At 36.1% G+C, this 23,553-nt stretch overlaps 1 protein-coding gene across 4 annotated transcripts in view; it reads left to right on the top strand.

Moving 5' to 3' along the window:
• vti1a (vesicle transport through interaction with t-SNAREs 1A) overlaps window positions 1–23,553 on the top strand; it is a 128,807-nt gene that overhangs the window by 7,963 nt on the left and 97,291 nt on the right. For 2 of the 4 annotated variants that reach the window (XM_055042624.1, XM_055042622.1), the window contains exons 4-5: window positions 18,309–18,386; window positions 23,376–23,396. In XM_055042624.1, coding sequence (XP_054898599.1) covers window positions 18,309–18,386; window positions 23,376–23,396 — 99 coding nt within the window. The remainder of the gene's footprint in view (window positions 1–18,308; window positions 18,387–23,375; window positions 23,397–23,553) is intronic. The other 2 variants (XM_055042625.1, XM_055042623.1) reach the window with 1 other exon arrangement.

Consider the following 23,553-nt stretch of genomic DNA (forward strand, 5'->3'; position numbering starts at 1 on the left):
AGGTATTTCACCTGATCGAAAACCCTTTTTCAAAAATAGGCAATTATTTGGTTCAACTCACTTTTTTTCTCCTTTGGAATAGTATGATCTTTTTTACTACATGTTGTTGAGGATTTTTCAATGATAAATGTATTTTGTTATTTGTTTTGTTTGTAGGGTTGTGCTACTGCTTACACTGCAGTAGAGTGTTCTTGAGTGGTCTCAACTGCAGACCTGGCAGATGAGACCACTCAGGTCTGTTCCTTCATGTTTCTGTTTTGCTGTATTTCCACATTTTAGAATTATTTGGAACAAATCACATTAACAAGGATATTAGATGTTGTTTATAGCAGATTTTTGAAGACATTTCAAGAAAACTTACCTGGAGTTTTCAGGTTGTTTTTTTTTTCCCAGAATGTTTTGAAGCATCTATTATTATTATTACTAAAAATACTGTTACATTAACTTTAATTGAAATGATAATAGTTCAAAAATTTATGTATTTACTATTTTACTATTTTTTTAATTAATACTTAATAGGTTATGTTCATTGACAATCATCATCATAACCATTATAGCAATAAAATGAATTAAATTAATGTTGAACTGTTATCCAAAAATATTGGATTTCTTTCTCTGCTGTGAAACATACTGAACTGAAAAGTTGATATCAGTGGGATAATCCCTCTACAATAAAATATTATTTTAAGATTTTAACCATCTTTGCAAAGCATAACATTAAATGTAGAGCAAGCTGTATTATGTCTCAAATGAAATAATATTTGAAATTTTTTACTCTTCTAAATGCACACCATCGGCATATACATGCTTAAAAACCTGCTTAAAAACCTGCTTAGACTGAGACATAATGCACCATTAATCTATGAACACACCAGCCTGACTGAGATGACAAAGGAGGTCTCTGTGCCAAGTCAGGTTGCTCTCCTCACCCTGGGTTTTTAATTGGCTCATAATTAATCTTTAACTTTTCTTCCTCCTTCACTCACTGTGCCTAATTATCAAGCAGTTATCACCCGCTGGGGCTGATGTTAGTCTTAATTTTCATTTCTGGGATTTTATTTTTAGTATTATTTCTCCCTTTGGAGCATATAGGAAACTTGTTATGCATTCCTACACTCAGCTTACAATAACATATAAATGGATAAAAAAAACATTTGCGTCATCTTCACACACCAAAGTTGGGTATGTCACGGCATGCAATAATGAAATGCAAAGATGAAACAAGGAAAGAAGCAGCAACCATAGTTTGTGTTGTTTGAGCATAATTATCCCTTTTTCAAATCATGTGCCGTGGCCTAAGCAGCACACATGGAAATTAAGATAACCCAACTTACATAATTATATTTGTTTGGAACTTCTTTTTTCCCTGATGCAAGTGTTCGGAAAGCAAGAACTTCCACTTCTCTCAGATGTGCATCAGAAGTGCCAAATGCTGTAGTCAACCTCAGCTTCTCACTTCCTACAGGCCAGGGAAGGACATAACATTTGGTTCGAGAGGAATCTGGTAGAAAAAAGGCAATCTCCTTTCTTTTTAATGTAAAAAGCTCTGTCTTTGTTGTGCTTTCCGTAGATATCAAGGCCTTTTCACTCCCTCACTACTCAATCTCGCCGCACTTCCCACCCCCCACTGGCCTCCCACGGGTGTCTCCCTCCTTAGCCTTCTCTCTCATCCTCTCATTCACCCATGGTTTGAAGTGTTCCTACCACCGGTGTGCCAGCTTGAGACCTCATTCCCGCTTCTTTCCAGTCGGGGCAAGAGTCGACCTCGCTAACCTGTCCATTTCATCTAGGAAGACAACTTATCAAACAGGCCTCCCTAAGGTGGATATATAGGCTTTGTTGCTGTGGTCGAGAGCTTCATCCTGATAATAGAGGAGGCATTGGGGGTCTGAAAGGTGCAGCAGCCAAAGGGGATGCCATTCTTTTAAAAAATATATAACTAAGATTTGAACAATCCTGCTTGCCAGGGTTCAAGCAAGACAAAGCAGAGTGGCTTAGCTCTTAGCAGCAGCTTTCATCAAGTCAAGACGACTTGCAGTATTTTTAAGAAAATCCCTGTTGATGTGTTGATAATCTAATAATAGTGGGAATTCTTAGTGTTAATGCAGTGAAAGGAAAAATATGGTGATTTTCAGTATTTGACAAGGGAAAATGATCTTATTCAAATTGATGGCTGATAAGTGTGTTTCTGTTCAAAGTGGCAGTGACAGTGCCAAACTTACAGTATAATTTCTAGTAAAATTTCATACTTCTTTGAGAATCTAAATGTTTGAAGAAAATTGAAAGACAAATTTCCAGTGATAGTTGCCTTTTGCTTTGTCAGATGAGATTATTTTTGGAATTATTGAGCAGATCTCTTTGGATTACAGAGGAAACGGCTTTAATATATGGGATCCTCTCTAAATGGAACAATTTGTCAACATTTCTAAAATAATTTCATCAATTGGTGTTATTTGATTAAAATACATAAGTTGGTGTTGTGTTTGTTGGTTTAAAAAAAAAAAACAATGTCTTCCTTGCTTTTTTCTGCAGTTTTACTGTTTTACAACACCATACAAAATGTATTTTTATCATACAAACTTCAATGTATTTTATTGGAATTTTATGTGATTGATCAATACAAGTTGTGACACCATTGACATTATTGTAAAGAGGAACGAAATAATACAAGGTTTACTTCTATTTTTACTTTTGCAAATATGAATACTGTAATTGTTCTGCATTTGTTGACACATGAAAATGCTTTGACCTACACCATTCTGTTGAAGCCGTGGTTGAATATTTCAGGCTGTTGTATATTGCTACATTTATTGACATAAATGTAGCTCCACCCATATTGCCATTAATTCTGAAAAACTTCCTTGTTTCTGCTGAAGAAAGCACCCCCACAACATGATGCCATCAACATACTTTGAATTAGTATTGGTGTGTTCAGATTGATGTTCAAATTAGTCATTCGTTCTCTCACCTTGCCACTCTCTTGTTGAGACCAGATTTTTAGAGTGCATGAATAATTATTGTCATCATATTTTCCCACCTGAGCAGCTTTAAATTTGTCCACAACTTCATCTCTGACCTATTTGAGGGGTTCTTTGGTCTTCATGATGCTATTTGTTCACCAACCATTTTTAGCAAACCCCTGAGACTGTCACAGAACAGTTGTCTTTACACTGAGATTAGATTACACACAGGTGTACTATATTTATGTAGTATTCCACAGAGAAAGATGTTCTTCAATTACAAGTGCATTACTAAATAAACCAGCTATTTACAAACCAATTTCAAATGGCAAGTGCTGGGAATGAAAGAACCTCTGGAGACCTGCCTGCCAGCCTTCTGCTCAGATAATGTTTTTTCCTTGGATTACCGTATAATATTCTACAAATTTTATGAAAAATGCTTATTTCATAGGATTAAGTGGTACATTCATAAACATACAACAAAGCCCAAGAATGTTAAAGAGTATTCTAGAATAATCAAGAAAAAAAAAACTTGTTTTAGTTGGCTCAATCTTTCTAAGCTTGCCAACAGAAGTTCAATAATGATGTGATAATGATGTGACGTCTGAAGGCAATTGGTTGGACTGTTTTATTTTTCTCTTTAGGTGTAGCTAAAGTAAAACACATCAAATTGATGGTTTCAACATGACAACAATGTGAAGAAGTTCAGGATAGCTCCCCAGCATGCAGCCCTGGTTCCACAGGCTTGCATGGATGTTCAGGTCTTTTTGCTGTAGATGGCACTATTGCTCTAAGGATTGTCTTTTGTCTCAGGACCAACATGGACAATATTATCAGTTGCTTTGAGGTGTTGGAGTGGAGTCAAAATGACAAATTCATTCCCCTTATTACTGTGTTTAACCTTTTCTTTATGTTTTCTTTTTGACATTTTTTTTTCCAGTATTCCCAGCATTCTTCTAAAGTTTTAGATCAGGAGAACAAAAACTAAAAATATGTGAAGTCTAATATAATTTTGTAAAGGTATTGTAAGAATTTCATAATTAGGCCTCACCAATTTTCACATCTCTTTTACAATTTCACATATTCCTTAAGAAATGTATATATCTTTTTATATTCAATAGAAGGGTATAAATGTAAGAGGCATTATGTTGAAGAATCCTTGACTTAAATAAGGTTAATTAGAACCCTTTAAATATAAACCCCGATAAGTTTTATTATTGAGTACCTCATAGTTCTCTCTCTTTTAGTGTCTCTTATGGTCAAGGCAGTTATATTGATGGGACGAGAGCCATTGTGCGATGCTTTTGTTGCAGGGCTAATTTACTAGGATAGAAATGCTGATGCTGATTCGTCATAAGATGCTGAATATTATTTCATCAAGGACCCCCAAAAAGATGCCATTCATCACTGCGCTTCAATGATTTCTTTTGAAACACACACTCCATCCTCACCAAGCCTTTTTTGTGAGCTTGGTAAATATGTTGCCACAGCGCACAATGGCTGTTATTCCATGATCTGAATATGTGATATGGTCACATTTTTGTGTATTCATCTGAAATACAGTACTTGAAGAAACATGTTCATTCTGAAAAGGTTTGAAACGATGATGGAATGATTCGTTTACGTCTCCCACTCATTTCTGGCTTCATTTATTCCATTATAGATCACGAAATTAAATCACGGACCCCACTGTCACAGGCTTACAACTATCCCTTCCTAATTTCCAGTTGTCTGCTGGGTATTGTTGGGAGCTTCAGTCATGGTCAAGGGGGATGTCTGGACTGCCTCATCCTTTAATAAAAACGGTTTAGATGGAATGCTTCCTTGTGTCTGCCCAGGGAGATAATTAATGCATTTCCAAAGAGTCGACCAACCTTGAAATATTGAACAGTTTATTTTCCAGGTACACAGAGGAAAAATATGGTCTAAAAAATGTTTCACCTCTGTATATCCCTTTCAGAAGTGACCTTAAAAAGAAAACTTAAACTGCTGGACTGCTTTTTAACTTATAACACATATTAAAAATTTTTAACAGAAACAAACGTGTTTCAGTTTTAATAAAAAAATTAAAAAAAAAATTAAAAAATGCAAATACACTAAGAAATGAAAGATCAGATTAAACGTACCAACTTTGATCATAAATCTGATAAAAAAAATAATAATAATTGTGTGTGAATCATGATGCACTTTGGTGTCCTGTTTTATTGGTTGAAAGTGTCACAATGAACAGCTACTCACTAAGCTGTTAATTTTTAGCATTACATTTACTAATTTAACAATTGATTAGCTGTATAATTTTAAGCTGTAGCACAAGTCTGATTTTACTGCTAAGCTTAAAAGCAAAAAGTATTAAACATGTTGAGAATTACCTTTTTTTTATATTGAGTTAGTTTTTATAACTTAGCCATAATATTTCAAGGTTGCAGCAACCAATTAAGTGGCATTAATGCTTGACATGTTTGATGTGATAAGCAACTTAATAGAACATAGTTTGCAAAGTCATTTATCAAAAAGTTTTGTTTTAACTTTCTTTGCCCTTTAAAAAGTTATTTTTTCTCCCAAATGCTGATAATTATGTTGCAGTATTTTTGATAGATTTTTTTTGAGGGAGGGTTGGAGAAGTTTAATTCTTTCGTTAACCATGCTTGAAGAGATTATGCATTGGGATTGTTGTAATCCATCTTGAAGGGTTTATGTTTTTATGCCCCTTGTCCTCATTACTAAGAGTCTTGCAAGAGACAACATGACAGACCAACATGAGTTGGTTGTTCAACACTTTTTAAATCGCCTTAGGTTGGCTTACTTGTTCTTACCAGAGACAGAAGTGAAGACAGATTGACTCTTTGAATGTTTTTTTTGTTTAGTTTTTTTTTTTTTTTTGCTTAATAACCCATCAACGCTAAAGTCTAATCACTCATAACAAGTTATAAAAGGGACTCCCTTAAATTGTCTGGGATTTTCTTCCTACATTTACTCTGCTCTAAGTGCAGATTTAAGATGTAAGCAAGTGGATCTTTCTTTCTACTTAAGAATCACGGCTTTCATTTGGAGGTTGCTGTGAACTGTGCATCTTCCTCAAGCTATTTATGAATTTGGAGACTTGGAGGCTTTTCCATGTCCTCTTAATGGACACCATGATTGGCTTCATTCATGGATTTAGTTCTTGTCACTCAAGTTGGTTGAAGCAGTTTGTTATAAAGCATAAAAAATACGTATTCATATGTAATTTGGAATGTGTTAGGTAAATAAAAACACCAGCAACCTTAAAATGGAGTTTATGTAAAGAATGCAACACACATAAGACAGAAAATGTCCAGATTCTTATGAGAGCAAGTTGCTAATTTTAACACATTCAAGAAATAATTTTAAAAATCAAATTCATCGACATATGACCTGCTGGGCTTCTCGTTTTGATCTCTGCCAGATTGATCAGTGCATCTCTATCAATCAATATTTATATTTTGAGTGCTTTCTATGAACAACATGGGAAACACAAAGTGTTTTCCTAAGAATGAACAAGAGGCAATGAACAACACAGAAATACCAACGAAACAAACTAATTCAGCAAACTAGCTTAAATAAGGATAGGAAAATTAACCCAAATGCACAACGTTGTTTGAAAAAAGAGGGGAGACTGGCTTGAACTTATTAAGGAAAGCCAGCTTTATTTATAAGACAAACATAAAAAATACTAAAATGTTAAATTCAAACAACTTATTTAAAAGTTCTTCAATTATTGATAAAAGAAAGAAAGTAGATATAGTGATTATAGTTAGACCAACAATGCAATATAACTACAGTTATAATTACCGTTACATAAAATCAAAATATTAAAAAAAATAATTATTGTAAACAGTTTGCTAGTGGAAGACAAAAAGATGCAGTTTAAGTTGACTTTTAAACATATCAACAGCCTGTGCTGTCTTCAGGCGAAGACAGAAGACGATGATGATCCGTCGCCTAAATCATAATCAATGAGGAATAGATAAGCAAGTGGCTTCTGCTACTATAATGCACTTTAAATTAAGATTTGATCTAGAATAATTGATCATTTTCTGTATCTGTATGCACAATTCCTCTCTGTCATGAAGAATTGTGCATACAGATACAGAACAGAAATAGTTATGTTTGCCTTATTAGATCTGAAGTAAACATAAACTTTATGCCTATATGCAAATTATTTAAAAACATATTGGCTAATACGTAAACATTAGGAAAGCACTAGGAAAAATCTTAGTATTTCTAGTGATAAATTCTATTTTTTGTACAGAATTGCCTCACAGAAATCACGTAGCCTCACATTTGTAGTGAGATCTGCCCACTCCTCCCTCCTGCTCATCTCTCTTATGGTAACTTTTGTCTGTAAGGAAGGGGATATCTGCATTTTGCCCGAAGCACCGGATTTGTTTGTCAGTGTGCAAATTCAGCCGTTATCCGACCAGCCGATCGTTTCCTCTCCCCGCTTATCTCTCTTGGCCCCTCCAAAGTCACCGCACTTCTACACACAGTGACAGCGATCAGTATAGCTTTCAGACGCTTGTCTGGCTCAGTCTTAAGCGAGAAGTGAAGGCCCTCCCAGGTCCCCTCACTGTCCTCAGGGCTTGTGTGATTGAGTGACTGGTGAGAGTGGGGGGCTAAAGATAATAAGGGGGGGATATAAAGACATGGGGAGATGATATGATAACGCCCCCTCCTCCCTCACTCCTTTCCACCTCCCCTTCACTTTTTCTTTCTGTTCTCCTCTCTGTCCTACTCCCCATTTTTATGCAGCGAGCCCATCCCATGCACCAGTGTAAACCAGAAGTGACATGTGACACCCACTCCCCAGTGATGTGCTGACAAGCAGGTACTAGAATAGGTGACAATGTTTTCTTTTTTTGCCAGACTGGCTTAAGCATGGTGAGGGGGATTCATGAAGTATTTATGAAATATATTATGAATCATTGGCTCTGTGTTTTCCGTCTGTATTTTAGGCAGTGGCATTTGATTTTTAATAAGTAAGCCTCAGAGAAGGAAACACGGTGAATAGATGAGGAACTCTTTTTGCATTCTGTGTTTACTGGTGATTCCTAATAGTTAGATTTCCATGTTTACACATTTGAACCCCAGCTCACAACTCTGACACACACACACAATTAAACCTAAGTTTCTTCCTCTGATCCTAAGTGTTTCTAATGAGGGAGCTTGCCAAAAAGAAAGGGGGATGTACTTTTGCTCTCTGCAACCAACAATTTTGCCTTTTTTCTGGTGTTTTTGAAGCCTGCAGTGATATCTAGCTGTGGCCTTGATCAGAATTACATTGTGGAAGATGAATTAAGTGCTTTTTCCTTTTTTTTTTCAATTATCCCAGAGGTTGGCAAACATTAGAGCATCAGCTTAGTCCTGCAGTGAGACTAAAGTCTTTAGTTTTGTTCCTCTGTTTGTTCTCCTGTTTGCTACGTTTTTTTCTGTGTATTCCAAAAGCACATAAAATGAGAGGAAATTTAAGAGCTGTATAGTTTCAAGCTAGTCGTATGAGATACTTGAATACAAATACTATGATTTCATGGGGTTTACACACACTGTAAAATAAAAATTGATTAATTTTATTTAAAATAGAAAAGCAACCATTATTCCTGGATGTTGCTCAATTGACATTATGTTGTTCAGTGGCAGGGGTAGTTAACTATATGTATAAGTTGTTGGAGTTATTTTTTCCCCACTGTCATTTGTAAAAATGACCAATGAACCAGTGATGTTTTGTTAAAAAAAACAAAAAAAACTAACTATTCTTTATTAGCCAGGATTGCTAGCCTGCAGGCTGCTCCTTTACAGACACCCCCTTGTTTCTTGGCAGCTGTAATTTTTAAATTGTCATCTTAATAAGAGTGATATAATGCACTCCTATATTTCCTACACTATATATATTTTTGTAATCAAAAATATTTCCCAAAAGTTAAATTTATCATTGTTGTAATTGAGGAAAAAAAGAAAGTAATTTTAATTCAGTCATCCTGAGTGTACAGCAGTAAGTTGTGGAGGGCATCTTATTTATTTTTAACATGACATAAATATAAAACCACACACATGAACAAGGAATGCAAAAGACACATATTTGTGTACTACAATAATGTTAATATGTTTGAAAAGAACTAGGAAGAAGTAGGAAGCTTGTGAACTGCTACTTCATAAACTCATTTAATATTTTCAGGCCCTCATTATTAAATAAAAAAAATTATTTGAACATACGTTTAACATATTTTGAGTGACCGGAGTTATGAAAGTCTGGTCACTCTGACACAGTATGGCACGTCAAAATGACTTTGAACCATACAAATAGTTGAATGGAAAGTCTTAGTTTGGATGTTGACTCCACTAATTGACTGACTGGATTATCAGTACTGTCAGTATAAAGGAGAAAATATGTCTAGTTTTTCAACAGCTGATAAGCAGTCTACAGGAAGAAGTGGGGGAGAGACAGCACTATTTTGCTATATATTGCTTCCACTATTTCTCTGCCATTTTATTAAGATAATTTAAAATTGCCTGGAAGTTATGAGGGACAGTTTTTGTTCTATTTATGCTGTAGTGTTTCCACTTTTACATGTCTGCCTCAGTTAATTCCCCTTGGAAACATTTATTTTACATTCTTCCTTTTATATACTTAAAAAAATAATTATGACACAATTGAGATTGCTTATTCTAACCCACTTTATTCCCCATGTTTGTCCTTAAATTTGACCTTTTTAAGTTGTGTTCACTTCTCCACCGTAATGCATTAGTTCGCCATTTCTCCTAATTTCCAAACTGCTGGTGCATTCCAGTGCAGAACCTGCAGAGACCCAGGGAAACTGTGAAGTGCATTGGGAAGTTCAGGAGGGCACATGTTGGAAAGGCTTGGAAAAGAGGCCTAACTGGCCTCATCAGCATTTCAATGTGTTCCACATCATGAAATGACAAAGTATACATAAATATATAGAGATAATGATCTGGCTAAGTCTCTATGTGTGCTGCTGCATTCTTATGCTAATGGTGAAGCAATTCAGCACCAACAATGGACACATTACAATAAAAGGCAAAGCACTAAAGGAGATGGCCTTCTGTGTGTGTCCACTGATGGACGCGCATGTGCACACGCTCAGCAGGCCCAACTCCTTTCCCTTTGTGTCTAGTTTCTTCTTTTTTTATTACATTTTTCAATTTTAGATAACAGTCCAAGAATAGACATCAAACAGAAATGAATCATAAATCGAGGTCAGGACTGAGCCTCTTTCCAAAGCAGAGGAAGGGTTAAAAGTGAAGGTATCTTTAAAAAAGATGGGAAGACTGATAGGTGAGGAGTTCTTCTCAGCAAAGGGATCAGTGAACCATATGTAGGTGCCCACAGGCTAATGGGCCGGTTGGTCCCTGGCTTGCCAGGTATCCAGCAAGCACACAAACACATTCATACACACGCTCTCTTTTTCCCTCCTTGTCATCCTCCAGTACCCACCTCTCCCACCCCTCCTGTGAAAATACCTCCTCCACTTTTCCTCTAATCTCACCTTTTTCTCTGGTGCTGACCCGGAGAGGCCGGCTTTATTCCCCACTGCACGCCAGAAGCCAGCGTTGTGATCGGAGCCCGGGCCCCTGCGCTGGTTCTCCTCTCCTCTCCTCTTTTCTTGCCCTGGCTACCCACCTCCCCGACGGCTCTACTCTATTGATTTACTCCTCCAACCAATGCTGTCTGTCTCTGTTTTGCACCACCAGCACCCAGGTCCCTCATCTTTAGAACCTTCCCTCTCTCTTTATTTTTCTATCTTTTCATACTTTCTTTCTGTCCCATCCTGCGCAACTTTGCTCTTCGTAAAACAAAAACCTGACAGGATGAGAGACAACGACAAATAAGAGTGATGGGAAGATAGTCTGCGAGGGAAAATGGAAACTTTGATTTTTTCTTATTAGAAGCACTTTCATATTTTAATATTGGGTTTAATTGTACTCTTGTGCCTTAGAGAAATAACCATCTGCTTTCAAAAAGTATATTGTTCCTTCACCATGAAAGTCCTGCTTGATATTGCTCTTTTGTTTGGAGTTCCCTTGCAACCCCTGCCTGTGCTCTTCACTCACACTATCCTGGCCTCTTTCTTTATGGTAATAGCTTTTAAGCCTTTATTGACTGATGTCACTGATCAGTCATTTCTACTTTGCAGTAGAAATTACTTTTTAGAGAAATGCACAACTAGTGTCACAGAGAAATGAGAATAAAAAGTCTCCATCAGAATAGTATTCTTCTATTGTCAAACTCTCTCCCGAGAGTTAAAATCCTCTATCAATGTGGTTTAATTTAGAAAGTGTATAGATTTTCTAAAAACATGTCTGGCTTTTATTTGTATTCTAAGTATTTGAAGAAAAATGGCAAAATGGTTACCAAAAAAACTTGCACGTCTTCGAATTGCAGTTAAAATGCATATATTGCTTAAAGTAATTGTAACTATTTGTAATTCATTTGGACTATACCAATTCATAGATGAAAATAAAAGAATAAAGATAAAGAAAATTGCATCATGAACAATAAATCTATTGTACAACTAGTCATAACAGTTAAGACACAGTTAAAATAACCTTCAGAAAATAAAAACATATTTTCTGTGTGCTGTTTTGACAGGGAACCCTTTTTTGGGGGGAATATTTTCAGATGGCAGCAGTTTGAATTAGTGATTGATCTTTGTGAGCGTTAAAATTTCTGTCTGATGTATTGACGACAAAATTGGATTTTGTAATTTTTCCATTAAGCTGCAGGAAAATGTAACCCATCCTTAGTGGATGTGTTTCGACTCCTGTTTTGTGGTCACAGAAATATAATTCATAAATATTTGTCATCAGTATATATATGGCAAGAGATGTCATAAAACTACTTTTTCTGAGATCGGGGAGCATATAAATATTGACTAAAAGTGGGCTGAGATTGCACCCTTGAGGAACCCCTTATAACATTTTTGATTAGATTTATAAATGGCACAATGATTAAAGAACATTCAAATTGTGACTAATAGCTGTAGATAATGCATTAAAGCAGTTAACTAACATAAAGGATGAACACAATAAAATGGTAGCACTCATTAGGTTAAAACATGGGATGTTTTTTCACTACAGTGTTTTTTGCATATATTCAGACGAAGATAATTGTCAAAATTCAAATACTACCAAAAGCTACTGGGCTTTACAAACACAATAAACTAGAGTTTATTATTCATCACATCCTCAGTTTCTCATCTGTTTAGATGCTGTCACCTAAACAGGAGCTGACACCAGCCCCTGATTCACACAAATATTGTATGAAAGCTACCAATAAATTGAGCAGTGTTGATTCTATATTTTGCAAGTGAAATGAAAATACCGAAATATAATAGCTTGAATTGTATACTCTAAAGCCACCTGATCCTCTGTTACCAGCTCATATGGCTCAGTTTGATTTATCGTGTTGTCGTTGCTGATCTATCGCCTTTAATGTTTTCGACATTCACCTCTTAAAGTATTTTGTGGAAGTAAAACACAATGCAGTGTGTACAGAAGCCACCAGAGCACCAACCTGTGAGCTAATGAGAGGCCCCATGCTGATATCTGAGGCTCAGGCCTCTCTGCAACTGCTGCCTTTTCTTTTAGGGGAGAGAACACACACGCGGGGTACGACACTCACATATGTTGCACGGATACATCCTTTAAAGGAGGGTTTCTTTAGGATGCAAAGGTCTCACAAAAGTCTCAGTTATACAAACGGTCGCCCTCGTGCGCACACATGGTCTCGCACACAGCGCACAGCAGACATAATTGAAGGATCCAGCAGCACCAAAGACCACAGTAAAGTAAAGGCTCAAATGACACCCTCCTGTGGCAGTCTCAATTGTAGCTGCTCTTCTTTGTCTCTTAATATATCAAATGCTTTCAAAAGAAAAACTTAATTGAAGAACCTCTCAAAATTTGTTACTAGTAAGGGGGAACAAAAAAATGCAACGCAACCATTTTTTTGTAGGTTTTTAAAAAGAACGTTTTATTTCCCTTGAGTGTGCATGTTTTCCTTTGTGTTGTGTGTGTGTGTGGACACATTAAACACCTACTGTGCCAAGATGCATTATTTAAGATGCTGTTGTGATACTTGCGCCTGCTTAAAGGTCTCTGCTTCCTTTAAACGCCATGCCGCGTCAGTCAACCTCTGCCCCCACATGTGGGGAAACTAGAGTGGGACCTGCTGGCAGCGATCCACATATAAGCTGGGAAAATCACAGCTGGGGAGGACAAGAAGTAATATAGATAACCTTTCAGTTAAGCATAAAAGTAGCCGTTTTTCTCAGCAATAATAATTATTTTTTTCCCATCACATAACGTTTTAGACATTTATTTTGTGGAGTTTTATGATAAGAAAGCATGTTAAATTCTTAGGCATCCATTTGCTATTCCTGCTACTTAGAGTTTAACACTTTGCTTTTGATCTGTTTGCCATTTCTTACAGAAAAGTGTAGCAGAAAAAAAAGCAAAACAAATAAAAGGCCAGTCTGCAATCACATGGAGCCGGACATGAGAGTTATTAAACCTAACTCACCCAGTCGCTCTCCTACTGCTGAAAAAGCCTGTTACAGAACACAGCATTCTAAATTTTCTATAGTTAATTATTCTTCATGCTATGCCACCAGCCGTGTGTGCAGGGTGGAAAGGAAAAGCTCGGGAAAGTAGAGGAAATAAGCATCTGCGGAAGATCTTCAGGGCCCCTCATTACACTCTGCCCCTGGGTATTTTTACGCCTTTTATTTCTCATCTAATGAACTGTTTACATTTTTTTATTCCTGCTTTCTAGGCGCCACAATTATTCGACTTGTCCTTGTGTCATTCGTCTCATGAGGCTGGGACCAAGGAGGAGAGTTAGAGGTCACTGAATTAAGATTATTTTTATTTTATTTTAATTGTTGGATTTCTTTTAAATGTGTTTAGGTATTGGTTGCCACCTGCTTTAGATCAAAATTAGATTCATTTATATATATATATATATATATACATATAAAATTACAAACATCTTTTAAAATGTATCCTTTCGTTTATTGTTTATAGAAGAACTTCACAAATCTTTCCATTAAAAGAATCATGATATATAAGCCAATAGACTATAAAGGATTTGTTCAGACAGAAAATATCCATGTATTTGTTATAATTAGATTAAGATCATTCTCTTCTTAGAGGATTATGCTGAACTGATTAGCATATCTGATATAAATTGTTCCTTGTGCATATGTAATTGCATTTTGACGGGCATAGAAGATTGCCTTTTCTTTTCTTTCATTTTTTTTTTGTCAGCCATCATGTCAACAGAGGTAAAACGTGTGTTTTTGACAGGACACCGGCACCTCCGTCGCCGCATTTGACAGGATGTGTAGAGTTTTTTTTAAAGGCGGGCCACTTTGCATAAAGTTAAGATGTACCTTTGTACTTTTCTTGTGTGCTTCCGGGAATAGAAGCAGTTTCTCACCCTGGATTAAAAAATGTGGTAAAAGACAGACCTTTCAAAAGGATTATAAAAAGCTTAGTTTTTTTTCCTTGTATGAGCAATAAGGTATCTTCTGAAAGCACTTCTTCTTTTTTAGATTGCAAAGCCTGATTAGTTGGTTTTCTCCTAATATGCAGAACTTTGCCTCAACATACTGTAAATAAAGAAGGTTTTTACTATGCACGGATCTGATTCCTGACCTCGAAACTGAGCTTCTTGTCATTTAATCCAACACCAAGCTGATAATATAAAATATGTTACCACATGAATCAGTGATGCACCTGCTTATATTTTACATCAAATGGAAAAGCAGCAATCGCTCAGGAATCTGTTGTTTTCCAGAGGGGGAATCCAAAAAAGCCGAGCGCATACTGTAGGTACGGGGGAAGTGGCGGTGGCGCTTTCATTTCCGTGACATTTTCCATTCTTCGTGCTCTCTTTGTTATCTGCTCTGTTCTCATTGCAGAAGCCCCTTCATGCATTCATCTGCAACAAACAGCTATTTAGAAATACAAAACAACACAGAAAAACCCTGCGTATGGTTTGAAGGCGACGCAAGCCTCAGCATTCAAATCAATGCTTCTCCCGGGTTTCTTCGTCTCAATTACTGGAGAAGTCGTCTTTCCCCCTAAGTTGCACTGCAGCTCTTTAAGATGAAACTTGACTTAAATGGAAAGTGTGGGTGTTTTGTCCCCCTCCCCTTCCCGGCAAAAAGGTGTATGTATGTGTGTGCCTGATGCGTCAGTGTACTTGCTGCCTTAATCTCGTATTTCTTTTTTCCGCTACTACTTGCATCTTTAATTTCTTTTAAAGTTACTGCAAACAGACACACATTGACCTAACAGTAGATTTAACCTCTACCAGAAGGTGGGGCTGAAAAAATGAGTAGCACGGCAACAAGGAAATATTATTTATTTAAATATACAGTCCCCTACAAAGATATCCATATCCCGTAAAATTTGCCAATTTTTTTTTCACATTATAACCACAAGACATTTTAATTTATAAATATTTATTTATAAAGATTAATAATGTTAATTGTGAAGTTCAAAGGAACGGGCTAATTGGTGTTGAGATTTTTTTTTAACCAAAATCCACACAATAGATTTGGCTGAACACCTGCCCTACTAAACACAGTAGAGCGGGTGTTTGTAGAAGCTCCCCTTTTACTCAGCTACTCCAAAATAAAATGTTTGCATTGAGGCTTTCATAAGAGGAAAATAATTTCAAATTACTTAAAGGCATTTATGGAATATTAACCTTTAGGTTAATATTAACCTTTAGGTTAATATTCCATAATATTAACCTATTAATATTATGGGTTAATATAACCCATAATACAAGTGCTGCTTATTAAAAAATGTACAATAATTTATTCATATTGTCGGTTTACTACAGAGATTTTCATATATTTAATGATGGTTTTCAAGTACGTATTGTGCAGAATTGTTGCACTTTTAAAGTTTTGGTCTTTACAGTCTAATGCAAGTCAGGCTGTCTATTTAAATATTGAGCTACCTCAATGGCAGTGATAGATGGTGCTGTCTTTTGGAAACTGTAACTGTTTAAAGACTCATTTCCTTGATACTCTATGAAGTAATTAAAAAAATATCTTAAGATAATTGGATGCACTGGATTTTATTTAGGTGTGCTGGAGTAAAGAGGGGATAGAATAAAAAAACACACCACACTTTTGAGTGTTTAATTTATATAAATAAGTGTTTTTCTCTCACTTGAGTTATACACTGCTTTTGTGTTAAAATCGAGTAAAATATTAAAATTCATCCAAGGTCATGGTTTTCTTTTACAAACACAGTATAGTATCACTTAATTTATTTGGAATGTGCAGACTTTCAGTTGCAAGACACTCTTACAATTGGAAATGAAGCAGATTATTTTGGATAATTCAACTTGATTAAACAAATTAAAATAATTTTTAAGAGGGAATTACATCACTGAAGATTTTGAAAGAAATAATATTTAACTGTTCCATGAATGAGAATTAAAGTGCAACAAAACCAGGATTTATCAATTTATGGAGGAATCAGATCTTATGTGACACATTTTGACAGTGATTCTGTCCTTATGTGTGCTCTTCAAGAGGTTGGGGGGAGGAGGGTTAGTGGGTTGTGCTGTGTGTTCGAGTCTGTGCTGTCTTTTTTTTTTTTTCCTCCCACAGTAGGCGTTCAGCGGTTGGCTTTGCTCCCTGTGGTCGAGTGTTGTTTGGGTGCTCTCTTTATCTAATGGGTTTTTGTGGTCTGGGTCAATCAGGCCCCTCTGTCTCCTCAGTAATTACTCCTGAGAACTGTGGCTCTCGCCGTCATGATAATAACAGCCAAATCACATCACCCATGACTTTCCACTCAGTGCTTCAGATTATGAGGAGAGACAAAATAAAATAAGGAAAGAAATCAGTTGGCTCGATTGCGATGGGATTCCGAGTTATTTCAATCAAGCGACTTGATATCATCTCTGAGTTTTTGTGTGTGTGTGTGTTTTTTTTGTTTTTTTTTTAGAATAGTCTTTTTCAAGCTGCTTCTCCTGAGGAAGGTGGTGTGAATGTTCCTAATACGATAGCTTTTTGAAACTTTCCTACTTTAGAAAGTGTGAGGTGAAAGAAAAAAATACAGCCTTTCAGGAAAACAACGTCCCCAGCAGGTAATTGGGTGATCCTTCGCTGAATTTCTTTATTTTGTTTTGAATATAAATAAACTGCATGGACTTATTTTGAGTCATTTACAAGCTAAATAAATAATTAAATAAACAATATAAATAATTTGTGTGAAAGAAAAGCGATATTTTCAGTCGTCTGCTAGTGTTTGCCTTTGATTTTTGCCTACCTCCTCGCAGCCCACCTAGAAAACCCTGTTAAGGCAGTGAGGGGGGGAGCGAAGGAAGGCTCAGTAAACACTTTCTCTGTCTGCTGCTGGTGTGTGTTTAGTTTAGAGGGCATGCCAAGAGGCTGTTTTTCCACGGGTCGGGCGTCTGTAAACAAGTAGTACAATGGCAGCCAACTCCAGCACAATCGGAGGTGGCATTCTCTTGAAGTCTGTGTGAAATGTGTGTCTGAGTGTTTTTCTTTTTTTGGGGGGTAGTGTTCGTTTTTTTTTTTTTTTTTTCTCCTTTTTTGTTATATATTTATTTTTTTTGTGGGACATGGCATTCCTTTTTTATTGTAGCCTATCTGGAGACACACAGAGAGAGGGAGAGGCAGAGAGAGAGACAGCGGGTTAGACTTTGTGTGTCCGTGCGCGAGGCAACCCTAAATCCGATGGGCCGCCAATGGGTGATGAATTATTCCCTGTCTAAGTCACAGCATTGGTGTTATCACAGAGGCTGCCACTGCACTGAGATGACAGCGGTGACAGCCCCCCCAGAAAAGATTTAGCTCTGACAAGTGATACTTCCTCATGGCCCTCTCCCCTGTCCCCCTGCTCCACAGCCTCTCCATGCACATGAGATGTTTCATTACTCAACTTGTATTTGTTTAAGTGGGCAAGGTGATGTTGGGAGCTTCTTTAAAGAACACTGGCTGTAATAGATCACTTGCGATAGATGGATGCATGGGCATAAACACATACTGCAGCTTGTTGTCATTACTCGAAGCACTTACTTGCACACAAACATCCACAACCAGCATGTGTAGGATTGTTTGTCACCGAGTTCCATTAGGGGGCTCTCGTGCTTCAAGAATGCCTGTTACATTTTTTGCATCAACTGAACCACTAAACCATATTTCCCCTCTTGTTTTCTCTTTTTTGCTTCCCTTCTGTTACTTCCTCCTCCTCCTCTTCTTCTTCTTCCTCTTTTTTTTTTTTTTGTTGTCCTTTTTCCTCATCCTCCTCCCGCTGCAGAAAAGGTCACGTATTGCCTACAGTGATGAGGTGCGCAACGAGCTCCTGGGGGATGACGCCATCTCCTCGGAGAGCCAGGTAAGGTGCTAATCAGTTGGTGAAGGGGGGCACGAAACAACGCCGGTGTGGGTGGCTCGACTGCCCCCTAGGGTGATTAGGTGCCCTCCCCATTCCACCCTCCCCTTCTTCTCTCAGGGGCCATCGAGAGCTGAAACCGCCATTATTGTCACCAAGTCATGTGGAAGCAACACTGTTTAATGCAAAGCTGGCCGGCCAGTTAGGAGGATCAGGGCATGGGACCAGCGTCTGCCTCATGCCAGATTGGGACCAACACATGCACGTCTTATAAAAAAGAAAGACATAATTGAACACATTTCAATCCAAAACCCCACTATCCCCAAACGTCCAACAGCTGTTCTCCAGCTGGGTGCCGACTTGGATTCATAAGAGATTCTCACGATGAAGGCACAAAGACACACTCAAATGGACCTAGAAAATTGATTAATTTTACTTATTTCTTTGCTTTTTTTCTCTTTCTAAATTTTAATGTTCACAAGCTTGTCTAATAGAAGTGATCAAAAATGTTAAGTGGTCACAAATATCACAAAAACAATTTTAACAATGCCTTTTGCATTTTAAAAAATGAAATGCCAATCTTAATGATTTTTTAGATTTTAAAGATTGCATTTAATATTTATTAATTTAGTAAAAATAGTTTCTTGTTTATTCAAATAGTGCAGTGTCAATCAAATTTTTCTGATATATCGATATATAGGAGAATTTAAAAAAAAATATTTATGATTTAGAGAAAAAAAACATACAACTTATTTATGCATTAAAACTTTAAGTAACTTTTGGAATATTTTGTGCATCTAAATTCCAAATTGTTCATTATTATGAATAATTGTGGAAAATATAATCTTAAGTATTCTTGTGTATTTTAACATTTTAAACGTTTTTTTTAAATTAGGCCAAATGTTTGATGTTCAACTCAAAGAAAATCCAAGTCTTAACATTACTCACAAGCACAGCTGCTGCCATGTTCTACGCAGCCACTCTCAATCTATGACCAGCCGTCTTTTGACTAATTATATTTTCTGTTTGGACTCGGCTGTCAGGCCGCACGGGTTACTGCATCTCAAGGCGAACATGGAGTTGTGCATGTCGATATTCAAATAAAAGCTCTGCACTTGCAAATTTGCAGGCTGAAAAGAAAAGGCAGCGGAGCAGTCAAATGCACCTTCACATTTAGTCCCACAGTGCTTTAATGCAAAAGAGGGAAAAGGTAAATAAAGTTCTCAATTTTTTTTTCTTCCCATCATCCTTTAAGTCACGACTCATTAACTGCACACTTTGGAGACGTAGCATAACCGAGATTTCCTATTGATATTCTTATTTCCTGGCAATTCAGTGAAATGCAGACATCACCTCAACGTTGTAAATTGAGGTTCGAAGGAGATTTGCTGTCAGAAATTATAATTTTTACAAACTCCATGATGTAAAATATTTTTGCAAAAAAAAAAAAAAGATTTCTTAAGGATGTATTTCTATTTTACTGTAATCATAATTATTTTACCCAAATAATTGTAATTAAAATTAAAATACCTGTGGAAGTAATGTTATAATTTTTTTTAAAGAAAAATAAATTCCTTATTATATTTGTGCCTGAATGTTATCATTTAAATCCCAAAACACACGTCATCCGCATTAATAATTCTGATTTCACACTGTTATAATTAATAATATATAATTCAGAATATCTATTATTTATTATTAAAGGATTCAATAATTAAAAATGAAATGACATTATGCATGGTGCTAATTTTACTCTATCAGGAATTTAAATATTAGAAAATGTAGGACAAATATTTTTCTATTTAAACCTTGTTTTGCAAGAAACATGCGATAAACATCGAAATATCTTTAAAGCTTGAATTATAAAACTAATAAACTGTAAACATATTGAGATTTTTTTTTTAAATTAGGCCAAATGTTTGATGTTCAACTCAAAGAAAATCCAAGTCTTTCTAAACACAGTTTCAGCAAGTTGTAACAAAAGGAAAATAAATCTACATGTTGGGATGTTATTTATAGCCCTATTTGGCTCATTTTTATTTCTAAAGTTAGGGAGATAACACTTGTCTTGGTCTTGCTGTGAGTGGAGTACTCAGAACTTGAGGGATTTTTTTTTTTTTATCTAACGAGACGGCGTCGATAGGAAAGGGGAAAAGATGGTGGGGGCGTGGGCAAGTCGGTCAATTTAATTCCTGACGATCTGAAAGAGGTCAGGATCATTTCATATAGCCTTGGCAGAGCAGATCATTACCAGTCACAAATCTGTTGGTTACATGGCAAGGATTTATTGCTAAGTAAATAGGCAACCGTCATAAGTTCTAAAAATGGCGTGTTGGCCTTGCGATAATGGCTAAAGGACGATTTAATAGACTTCGGCATTTATTTGTTATCTGTATGTGGACAGAGACTGAATTGGCACTATCGCTCATTTTTTTTAATAATGTGGTGTGCACAAAGCACACCACACTAAACGGAATAGTTTCGATTTCAGTCACAGCAGAAGGCTTGGCCACAAGAGATTGTGCTGGTTTGAGCCGGCACGGACCAGATTTTACAGGCTACAAAGGAAGCAGATTACCACTTGTATCGAATTCCGTATTGGATAAAAAAAAAAAAAATCTTTTGTTTGGAAAAAAAAAAAAATTGCTGATTATCATAACAGAAAAATTGCAGCAGTGCAATTTTGAATGCTGGCTGGAATCACAAAAACACAAGGAAATGCGCTCATGCAGGAGTAATTATACCATTTACAATATTCTGTATTTACTGCTGTATATCTCTTAGCAACACAAACACGGTTGGCAGTACCAAAGAATGAATGCCAAAGAAAAACAGAGCAGAACAGCAAGAAGCAAGAATCGCAGCTCTAGTATAGTTTTAACAAATCCTCCAGAAGGTCTTACAATCAGTCAGGCAGCACAAATAAGCCAGAACAAGTTTTGTTTGGTATCCATTGACTGATTGCAAAGCCGGGGTGAGAGATCGCAGGATCTGATGGGTTCGTTCCAGCCCCAAATAACCACATCCACAGTGTCGTTTTAAACTTTGGCCTCTTCAATAATACATTCTTAGCAGGGAGTTGTTGCTCGACTTAGAAAAGACACTCCAAAGTACGTCTTGTTTCTGCCAACATTTTCAAGGGTATGAGCTCTTTGGGAAAAAATAAAAAATAACAGCAACCCACATTAACACTTGTTTACTTCCTACACTATATGTATTGATGTTATTTATTTAGTTTTTCTACATTCACTGTATTTTATTTTAAACAACAAATTGCTTCTGAAATTGGAACAAGCTAAAAATTCTAAATTAGTGTCTTTTTAAATAACATAAGTGTAATAGCATTTTGATTTTGTTGGGTAAAAATTAAGAAGAGATTAGAATCAAGAAAAATATTATGATTTAATTAGAGTAGTTTTAACTAGATTTTAGGATACATTTATTTTATTAGAGTACATGGATAATTCAACAACTTCAGACATCTTCAGAAACTATTAGTTGCATAAGTTTTATTTTGTTGTGATTGTTTTCCTCTCAAATTTACTAAAGGTCAAAGTTATACATACAGAACCCAACTAATATTCTTCGAAAAGGATATTTGTAAGGAAAAAGGAAAGCAACCCCACAGGATTTGTTGTCACAAACGAGGTTCTGGTTGAATTTCTTGCCAGTCTTTTTATAAGAACTCATTTAAAGTGGTTTTCTGGTGTCAAGCCATTCCAGAAGTTTACCCTATTTTGTCCCTAACCAATTTAGATATTTATTGGTAATCATTGTCCTGTTGAACACAACTTTGTTTACAAGTTTCAGTTTAGTCTTAATTCTTTATTATTCTGTCTACATTAAGCAATGAATCAGTGCCTTTAGCAGCAAAACAATACCTCAGCATAATGTCCCAGCACCATTCTTAACATCTACAGTGTTATTAGATATGAATATCTCACCTTGACTCATTCAAATCAACCTAATCAGTGCAGGAGTAGAGTTAGGTGCAGGCACTTCTTTTCTTTTTTTCTATTGATGCGAACGTTAAGCTAGCTTCATTTTGAGCAGTGACTCTGCTGTTTTATTCATCTTATAATATGATCCAATTAATCCTTAGTTGGTTCTTTACTTATTTTTTTGATGGCCTAAAAAATTATTTCATCTATGGTTGTCAAAGTAAATAAGTGTTTTGTCACTATGTTAATTTAAATTTAAAAACATGCCAGATAAGCAACATTTTTAATTGTGATATGATTTATTATCTAGGACACAAGTTTAAAGAAAACTTTTTATGTACTTATTGTAATTTTGCTATTTTCCATCATCCAAAATGGATAGCTCGGCAAAGATTAATTTTTCATCATCTGCAGCTGTTCCAATAATGAGCTGCAGTTCACTTGTGTACAATGGTAGCCTCACGTGACTCTCCATATGTGTTTTGAACAGCATGTGTCTTTACTGAAACTGGATAAGCAACATTAAATATTGAGGACATATCAACACTAATAAAAAGAATTTCAAGTACATTTCTTTAACTCTGCTCCAAAGGGGCACACATTCTTTTTATCCTTTTTTTTAAAATAAACACATCATCAAAATGACAGATATGAGATATTTCCACAACATTTAAATACACTGTAAAGACAATATTTAACTTTCTTTATCTTTTCTATTTCCATATCAACTTCTGCTATGTGACTTCCTTTATAACGTAGCTGATAGTTTAACTTGAGCAATCCAGTCTCCTCCTTGTTTAATCTGACAGCAGCAGGACTTGATCTCTGTTTGTTCACTGGATTCTTCCTGAACAGTGTATTTAGATCCGTTTAATGCATTTCTCTTGCGCTTTCCCAATATTAAACATTTAAACGGATGTACCATCAAACTTATTTCTTCATTCTAACCTCAAACTTGGTGGTCTTCTTACCATGTTTCTGCCTTGTTTTTTATCTGTCCTTCACCTGCTCCATCTTTCTTTCTTCTTTCATTTTTGCTCTCCTGATGCAGTTGATAAAGTTACGTGAAGAGGTAAGTGCTTCTGTAAAACCTTTCTTTTCTTACTGAAAGTTTCATTTGTCCTCCTTTACAGTAAATTACAATCTGCTCACTGGACTAGTTTGCATTTCTGAATGAACAGCTCTATGGATTCGTTTTGGCCAATTTCCCTATTCCTTCGCACTTTAAA

The sequence above is a fragment of the Poeciliopsis prolifica genome, unplaced genomic scaffold (assembly GCF_027474105.1).
Source record: "Poeciliopsis prolifica strain line A6 unplaced genomic scaffold, Auburn_PproV2 SCAFFOLD018, whole genome shotgun sequence".
Taxonomy (NCBI): domain Eukaryota; kingdom Metazoa; phylum Chordata; class Actinopteri; order Cyprinodontiformes; family Poeciliidae; genus Poeciliopsis; species Poeciliopsis prolifica.